This window comes from Pristis pectinata, chromosome 20 (genome assembly GCF_009764475.1).
Source record: "Pristis pectinata isolate sPriPec2 chromosome 20, sPriPec2.1.pri, whole genome shotgun sequence".
NCBI lineage: Eukaryota > Metazoa > Chordata > Chondrichthyes > Rhinopristiformes > Pristidae > Pristis > Pristis pectinata.
The window spans coordinates 2252753-2262535 of record NC_067424.1 but is presented as its reverse complement, the minus strand read 5'-3'; the positions used below and the strand labels follow the sequence as shown (position 1 = coordinate 2262535).

The following is a 9783-nucleotide window of genomic DNA, read 5'->3' as shown; positions in this document are numbered from 1 at the left end:
GACCAAGGAATTGATTGTGGACTTCAGGAAGGGGAAGTCGGGAGAACACACACCAGTCCTCATTGAGGGGTCAGCGGTGGAAAGGGTGAGCAGCTTCAAGTTACTGGGCATCAACATCTCAGTGGATCTATCCTGGGCCCAACACATTCATGCAATCACAAAGAAGGTACACCAGAGGCTCTACTTCATTAGGAGTTTGAGGAGATTTGGTATGTCACCAAAGACTCTTGGAAATCTCTGTAGATGTGCGGTGGGGAACATTCTGGCTGGTTGCATCACCGCCTGGTACGGATCCTCCAATGCACAGGATCACAAGGGGTTGCAGAGGGTTGTAGACTTAGCCAGCTCCATCACGGTCGGCGATTATAAACCTGATTCTGATTTGAAGATCTACGTGGGTAGAAAACCCTTTTCCTCACGTTGCCCCTTGGAATAACTGAAGATTGGTACAAGAGAGTTACTTGGTCTTAAACCTAGTGACTGTGCTAAAATATAGCAGAACCAGGAGACCAAATACATTTAATAAGGCTGCATACATGAATGTTCCAAAGACACTGAAAGAATTCAATGAATTTACCTTCCTGGGCTTCACCCACCTCCACATCTCACAGGTTCTAAGAGGAACAATTCTTTAAAAAAAAACATTGAAAGTGTGCTAGGTGTGGCATCAAACCATTGCTTGCATGTGACATTCCTACGTCTAAGTACTTACAAGTTTGTCAAATTCTGTGGCAATTTACCGCATGATTAAAACAAAGCACTCTTCCGCCTTTGCTCATTAATCCAACTGCCTGGATTCACATCCATCTGCAGCATCTTCATCACCCACTTGTCCTTGCGAGCTCCATCAATAAACTCATCCAAAGACAGGTGGCCTGCAGAGAGGAAAGCATCAAAGTAACTGAACACTACGTACCAAAACTGGGGCTGTGTGATCACTCTGAACACACTTAGAAGGTGATATTGAGCCAGGGATTTACGGTTTGTCACATTTAGCAAAAAATAACGTTATTTTACATCTCCTATGTGTGTTGGGCCCTTCTTCTGAGGGTTTCACTGTCATGCTATTCTCTTGCAAATTCCTACAAATGTACGGTGGAGAGCATCCTGACTGGTTGCATCACCGCCTGGTATGGATGCTTCAATGTGCAGGATCACAAGAGGCTGCAGAGGGTTGTAGACTCAGCCAGCTCCATCATGGGCACAACCCTCCCCACCATTGAGTGCCTCAAGAAGGCGGCATCCATCATTAAGGACCCTCGCCATCCGGGACATGCCCTCTTCTCGTTACTACCGTCGGGGAGGAGGTACAGGAGCCTGAAGACCCACACTCAACGATTCAGCAACAGCTTCTTCCCCTCCGCCATCAGATTTCTGAATGGTCCATGAACCCGTGAACACTGCCTTGTTATTCCTTTTGTTTTGCACTATTTATTTTTGTAACTTATAATAATTTTGTGTCTTTGCACTGTACTGCACTGCTGCAAAACAACACAATTCATGTCATATAAGTCAGTGATAATAAATCTTACTCTAATTCTGATTCTGATAGGGAATTAACTGATGGTTTCAAATTTCCTTACTTTTTAAGTACAAAATTTAAATCCCAGAAGAATGAATATGCAACTCATTAAATTCTCATTCTCCCATCTCTCTGGTTGCTTCAGGTAATTTGCTTGTAACTAACACCCAGTCTGCTCGCACCTCCACACTCCCAGCACCAGGAGGAGCTTCGACACTTCCTGGACACAGGTTGGTTGGCACTTAGAAACCTAGTTTTTCTTAAGTTAAACTTGTTTCAAAAATATTTAATTTTTTACCCTCTCTCAGATTCAGGGTTTGTCATTTTTCCAACAACTTTTACACAAAAGCTTGAGATACTTTCCACCCTGCATCACCTTTGACAGGCCCTTACACTCAGTCGATGAGATATTGCCAATCCATGAAAGAAAATCAAAAACCTGCAGATGCCGGAAAGCTGAGATAAACCAGAAAATACTGGTAACGCTCAGCAGGTCAGGCAGCATCTGTGGAGAGAGAAACAGAGTTAACGTTTCAGGTCCAGGACCCATCATCAAAACCCAAAAGATCCAGACCTAAAACATTAACTGTATTTCTCTCTCCACAGATGCTGCCTGACCTGCTGAGTGTTTCCAGAAACTACTGACCATCCATACTCCTAACTTTAAACAACTTCAAGATGACAAGTCATCGCTGATCTCCCACCCAAGTCCACAGGACTCTCTCCCATGCCTCTGTCTCACCTCAGGGCAGGCTACACATACTCACATACCTATCATGACACAGAAGGAGGCCATTCAGCCCATTGACCTGATACCAGAATCCAGCAGAGCAATCCAATCAGTCCAATTCCCCTGCACCTTATTGCCTTGTAGCCTTCAACTGTTCTCTCACACATGCCTACCAATTCTCCCTTTTGGTTCTTTTGCCACTTAACCACACTAACAGGCAATTTACAGTGGTCAGGTAACCTACTGGCACATCTTTGGGATGTGGGAGCAAACCGGAGCACCCGGAGGAAACCCACGTGGTCAGAGGGAGAACGAACAAACTTCACACATTTGGTACCGAAGGTCAGGATGAAACCTGGACCCCAGAAGTGCGAGACCACCTGTGCTTTACCCTTCACAGTGTTTAGCTACCTTGTTTTGTTCTTTGCCAGACGTTGGTCAAGCCTTTTCTGCTGCACCAGTCCACCCGGGCCATGCCATCTTCTCACAGCTCCCATCGGGCAGGAGGTACAGAAGCCTGAAGTCTCACATCACCAGGTTCAGGAACAGCTACTTTCCTTCAACTATTTGGTTCTTGAACCAACCAGCACAGCCCCAATCACTACTTCAGTATAGCAAAACTGTGATCACTTTGATCACATTGAACTACAATGGACTTTGTTTTTTTTTGTTCCAATTGTGTCCTTTCTTGTATAATTTTGTATAATTTATGTGTTTAGAGTCATAGGGTAATACAGCACGGAAACAGGCCCTTTGGCCCAACTGGTCCATGCCGAACACAGCATCCTCCCTGCTAGTCCCAGTTGCCCGTGTTCGGCCCATAACCCTCCAAGCCCCTCCCCTCCATGTACCCATCCAAATGCCTCTTCAATGTTGCAACTGTACCCACCCTGACCACTTCCTCTGGCAGCTCATTCCAGGTACTCACCGCCCTCTGTGTGAAAAAGTTACCTCGAAGATCTCTCTTAAATCTCTGCCGTCTTATCTTGTATCTGTGCCCTCTAGTTATGGAGGGTCCCAGCCCTGGGGAGAAGACTTATGACCATCCACCTTGTCCATACCCCTCACAAATTTATGAAGTTCTTGAGTTTTTCTTATGAATGTTGTGTATCAGATACTATGTGCCTGTATTGTTGCTGCAAGTAAGTTTTTCATTGTACCTGTGCGCACATGGACGTACATATGACAGTAAACTCGACTTTGGACTTTGACGTTTTTCCTCCTTGACCACAGGTCAGGCCAACATCGCCTCGAGATCCCAACTCTGCCCACTAGGTAGCTGACTTGCATCCATATCCCCCTTCCCACCTTTACCCAGTGCACCCCTGCATTGTCCCAGGTTTGCTCCAATTTTAACAAGTTGCCAAAACCTCTGGGATTCAAGGACCATTTGTATCTTTAGACCACTTCCCCACTCCCTGCCTCTGAGAAACATGAGGATGGGCCTTAAGATTTTAATGACAAATATTTCCCACGAGAAGATTTTAATTTTAACTCTTGTTCTATTTTTAGACATATATTGAAATGCTATTTTAAAAACAATCAAATTAACATTGTTTAGTATTTCAGTGCATGATTATCCACAAAGGTCGAGCCCAATGGAAAAAATAAGTTGATTCTCAACTCTGGTTCACAAAGCTCTCCAGCACTGGGGTTGGTATCTATTTCTGGATCCATTGGAGATAAACTGATTGAGACAGTCTGTAGAACACAGAACAGAGCACATAGAGCACAGAACAGTACAGAAAAACAAAAGGCCCTTTGGCCCATGATGTTGTGCTGAACTAAATAATTTAGTAATTAAATGCCAAACTAAACTAAACCCTTCTGCCTACCCAATGTCCGTATCCCTCCATTCTCTGCACATTCAAGCACATTCCAGGCACCAACACTCTGTGTGTAGAAAACTTGCCCCACACATCTCCTTTGAACTTACCCTCTTCACCTTAAGTGCATGCCCTCTGGTATTAGACATTTTGACCTAGGGAAAAGATACTGGCTCTCTACTCTATCCATTCCTTGTATAATCTTATAAACCTCTATTAGTTCTCCCCTCAGCCTCCATCGCTCCAGAGAAAACAAACTAAGTTTATTCCACCTCTCCTTATAGCGCATGTCCTCTAATCCAGGCAGCATCCTGGTAAACCTCTAGTGCACCCTCTCCAAAGCCCCTACATCCTGTAATGGGGCGACCAGAACCGAATGCAATACTCCAGATGTGGCCTAACCAGTTTTATAAAGCTGCAACATAACTTCCCGACTCTTGAAGTCAATGCCTCAACTAATGAAGACAAGCGTGCCATATGCCTTCTTTACCACCCTATCAACCTGCGTAGCGACTTTCAGGGAGCTATGGTCTGCATTAAACATTTCCACTGGTGCCACATTAGGTCAGCCAGAACGGGGAGAATGACAGACTGTCCGCTCCCTCCCTCCCATCCTGAGGCCCAATCTAGAGTCACACAGCACAGAAACAGGCCCTTCAGCCCAACTGGTCCATGCCAACCAAGATTCCCATCTAAACTAGTCCCATTTGCCCGTGTTTGGCCCATTCTACTTCAGCGTGACACGGTGATCAAGAACATCACGAGGTAGGTACCTACCATCTCCATTCTCATCCACTAACTGAAATATTCTATCTACGACTTCCTCCGGAGACAGGAGTGGAGCCCCGTCTTCCGACTCTTTACGACAGGCCTTCTTTAACCTGTAGATAGACTGTAACAGGACCAAGTGTCAGAATTTAGGTGTCAGCAGCAGACTGGTTCAGAGAAATAAGAAAGAGAGTGGTCACTGACCTCCACAATCTCCAGCAGCTCTGCCTTATCAATGCATCCATTCCCGTCTTTGTCATAAACTTTGAAAGTCCACTTCAGTTTGTGTTCCAGGTTGCCTCTCAGAACCAGGTTGAGGGCCGCAACATATTCCAGGAAATCAATGGTGTTGTCCTGAAAGAAATTATATAAAGTCTCAATTTCACATCAGACATCACAGCACTCCTGTGCTACCCTGTTTCTCAGATTTTGGTGTCTGGAGTGGGATTTGAACTCGGTACTTTCAGACTCAGAGGTGACAGTCCCCACTTCATCACAGCTGGTGCAAGAGCTGCCAAAGCCTCCCCACAAGGAATGTGTTAGAATGGAATCTGAGCAACATGTTTGGACGATTTCTCACAGCTTTAATTGTTACCCCTGCAGGCAAGTCATATTGCACATGGAATTCCTTCACTCTGTGTTCATCTGAAGCTGGATATTTAATTCCATTCACAGCCTCTCAGCAATGACACTGTCTGTGTCTGCACAGGGCTGATAAACAGCAAATAACATTTGTGCCACAAAAGTGTCAAGTGATAAGGCCATGAGACATAGGAGCAGAATTAGGCCATTCGGCCCATCAAGTCTGCTCCACCATTCGATCATGGCTGATTTATTTTTCCCCCTCAACCCCATTCTCCTGCCTTCTCCCTGTAACCTTTGATGTCCTTACTAATCAAGAACCTATCAACCTCTGCTTTAAATGTACCCAATGACTTGGCCTCCACAGCCATCTGTGGCAATGAATTCCACAGATTCACCACCCTCTGGCTAAAGAAATTCCTCCTCATCTCTGTTCTAAAGGGGCGTCCTTCTATTCTGAGGCTGTGCCCTCTGGTTCTAGACTCTCCCACTACTGGAAACACCCTCTCCACGTCCACTCTGTCCAGGTCTTTCAATATTCAGTAGGTTTCAATGAGATTCCCCCCTCATCCTTCTAAACTCCAGCAGGTACAGGCCCAGAGACATCAAACGCTCCTCATACTTTAATCCTTTCACCCTCGGGAACATTCTTGTAAACCTCCTCTGGACCCTCTCCAATGCCAGCACATCCTTCCTTAGATATGGGGCCCAAAACTGCTCACAATACTCCAAATGTGGTCTGACCAATGCCTTATAAAGCCTCAGCATTATACCCTTGCTTTTATATTCTAGTCCTCTCAAAATGAATGCTCACATTGCATTTGCCTTCCTTATACGGACTCAACCTACAAGTTAACCTTTAGGGAATCCTGCACTAGGACTCCCAAGTCCCTTTGCAGCCCTGATTTCTGAATCCTCTCCCCATTTAGAAAATAGTCCACTCCTTTATTCCTTCTACCAAAGTGCATGACCGTACACTTCCCTGCGCTGTGTTCCATCTGCCACTTCTTTGCCCATTCTCCCAACCTGTTCAAGTCCTTCTGCAGACTCCCTGCTTCCTCAACACTATCTGCCCCTCCACCTATCTTTGTAACATCTGCGAACTTGGCCACAAAATCATCAATTCCGTCAATTCCATCATCCAGATGCTCCAGCAAGAACAGCTCTAACCATCTAGAGCAACACACAATATACTGGAGGAACTCAACAGGTCAGTCAACACCTGAACTGATGCTGCCTGACCTGCTGAGTTCCTCCAGCATTTTGTATGTTGCTCCAGATTTACCTAGGGCAGATTCAATGGCATCAACATAACCGAGTCCCTCACCATCAACATCCTGGCGGTTGCTAGTGACCAGAACCTCACTGAACCAGCTGCAAGAGCAGGTCAAGGACTGGATATGAATGACTCCCCTTCTGACACCCCACAGCCTTTCTACTGTCTACAGGCAAGTCAGGAACGTCAGGCATTACTCTCTTGTTCCCTGAATGAGTGTATAAAATGATGAGTCACAAACAGGGTAGACAGTCAGAATCTTTTGCTCGGGATGGAAATGTCAAATGCTGGAGGACATGCATGGAAGGTGAGAGGGGGAAAGTTTAAAGGAGATGTGCAGGGCAAGTATTTTACACACAGAGTGGTGGGTGCCTGGAACAGGCTGCCAGGGGTGGGGGTGGAGGCAGATACGTTAGTGGTGGTTAAGAGACTGTTAGACAGACCCATGAATATACAGGGAACAGGGGGATATGGATCACGTGCAGGCAGAAGGGATTGGTTTAATTCGGCATCATGTTTGGCACAGGCACTGTGGGCTGAAGGAGAAACAAAGGACCGCAGATGCTGGAATCTGGATGAAAAACACTCTGATGCTGGAGGAACTCAGCAGGCCGGGCAGCATCCGTGGAGAAAAGCAGGTGGTCAACGTTTCGGGTCAGGACCCTTCTTCAGGACTGAAGATAGGAAAAGGGGAAGCCCGATACATAGGAGGGAAAAGCAGAGCAGTGATAGGTGGACAGAAGAGGGGAGGCGGGGTGGGCACAGGGTGGTGATAGGTAGATGCAGGTAAGAGATGGTGATAGGCAGGTGTGGGGGAGGAGGGGAGACCAGATCCCCCGGGGGATGGGTCAAGGGTAAGGAGAGAGAGGAAAAAAAGAGAGATAGGCTAGGAAAGGGAAGAAGAGAAGCATGGGGTGGGGGGTGTGATGGGGAAGGAGGGTGGGGATTACTTAAAGTGGGGGAATTCAATGTTCATGTGGGCTGAAGGGCCTGTTCCTGTGCTGTACCGTTGAACATTCTATGAGCATTCAGCACGAAGAAGCTTAACACCACTCAGGATAGGACAACCTAGCTGACTGACACCCCCTCCAACACTGTCAACACTCCCTCCCTCCACCATGCACACAGTGGCTGCTGTGTGCGCCATCGACAAAATGCACTGCATTGCTCACCCAGGCCTCTGACAGCACCACCCAAACTACTGCCCTCTATACTGCCGGGGAATGGAAGGGCAGCAGGCTCAGGGACTCATCACCCCCTGAAGGCTCCCCTCCACATGGTTCACCATCCTGACTTGGGAATATATTCCCAGTCTTTCATCACCTCACAGTCTAAACCTTCTCCAACAGCCCTGTGGGAGCACCTTCACCAGGAGACTGCAGCAGTTCAGGGAGATGGCCCACCCCAACCTCCCTGGGGATGAAAAATGTGGAGCTTGTCAGTGACGCCTAGTTCCCTAAACCTGGTTAACTAAAAACTGAACTTCACCTGCATGCCCTCTTAGTAAGTGTCATGGGTTCTGATTTTTAATGATTATCTGACGTTAAGATCCTGCTCATCTCATATAGAAAGCCAGATTACATTAAACTCAGAAGATGTGAGCAATTCCTCAGAAACTGTGGGAGTATAGGTGATGTCTTCCCTACAGGTTGGGTGGAGAATGACGGTGGAACTGATATCCCACATGGGCAGAGCTTCTGACCCCATTCCCAGAGCCGTTTTCCCAGATTTGTGGAGATCTCTCCCACCTGACGTTCTCCCTCCTCACCTCCATGTCCCTATGCTGATTCAACAAAGCAATGGCACATTGGACCCGGACTGGTGTTGGAAGGGAGGTTCCTGGGCACGTTGAACTCATCCTTCCCACCGCGTTGCTTTCCCCTTCTGACTTCGACAGGATAACCTGGACTCAGATCCTCTTGTCCTTGACTCTGTCCTCACTTCCACCATATCACCGACCTTCATGTTTGTTTTCTCTCCCCTCCCTCTCTCCCTCCCCCCTTTCTCTGCACCTTAGTTTGCTTATCTCCAACTGTTCCCTGTTTTGATGAAAGGTCATTGACCTGAGGTGTTTTTTTCCTCCACAGATGCTGTCTGACCTGCAGAGGAGTTCCCCATTTTCACAGACTCACACAATGGATACAGCATAGAGGACATGTTCCGGGCGTTTGACAAGAACGGGGAAACACTCCAACTAGTCCCACACCCCTGCTTTCCTTTCAGACTCCAGCTCCCCTTTGAACACTACAACTGAACCTGCCTCCACCCCTTCCCTGGTGGTACTTCACCACTCACTGTGTAAAGAACCAATCACTGTGTGATTATCTTGGACCTTCAGCCCACATTCCTTGGTCCTTGGTCCCTCTGCTAATGGGTACGGTTTTTACTGTCTGATGAATCCATTTACATAATCCCCTCTTCACCTCCTCTCTTCCATGGAGAACAGCCCCAGCTTCCCCAGTCCATCCACGGAACTGAAGACCTTCATCCTTGGAATCATTTTGGGAAATCTCTTCTGCACCCAAAACCTTCTCCCCTTTCCTAAAGTGTATGGCCCAGAACTGGTCACAGTGCTCCTGCTGTGGCCAAGCCAGTGAGTATAGAGGTTCACCATGATCTCCTTGCTCTGGCACTCTGTTCCTCCATGAAGCCTGGGATCCCAGATCCCATTTTCTCAACCCGCCCCACACTTCCAACAAACCGTGAACATTGCACACATACATCCCCAGGTCTCTGCTCTTGCCCCCCTCTCTTGTCTCCATCACCTCTTCCCACGAACACCACGCATTAAGCATCCTCCCCACCACCTGCCTGCCTGTCCCTGAGGTCTGTACCCCGTCTCCTGGTTCATTCGCTCTGGGCCTGCCGTGTGTGGACTCACCCCGTTCTTGTCAAACGCCCGGAACATGTTCTCGATGTACTCGGCTGCCTCCTCGTTGTCCAAAACGCCAAAAAAGCGCTTAAACTCATGAAAGAAGAGTGTACCACTGGGGCACTCGGTGACAAACTTCTTGTACCAGTCCTGGAGCTCAGCTACCCCGATCTCCCCTTCGCTGTTGGTGCTCCCTGTCTGTCCCAT

At 47.4% G+C, this 9783-nt stretch overlaps 1 protein-coding gene across 1 annotated transcript; it reads right to left on the bottom strand.

Annotated features, from left to right (window-relative positions):
• Positions 1 to 747: 747 nt before the first annotated feature.
• guca1b (guanylate cyclase activator 1B) lies at positions 748 to 9783 on the bottom strand. The gene is made up of 4 exons (XM_052034824.1): positions 9586 to 9783; positions 5051 to 5200; positions 4856 to 4970; positions 748 to 875 (listed from the first exon to the last, which is right to left on the bottom strand). Exons 1-4 carry the CDS (start codon positions 9781 to 9783, stop codon positions 748 to 750), a joined length of 591 nt encoding a protein of 196 aa, XP_051890784.1.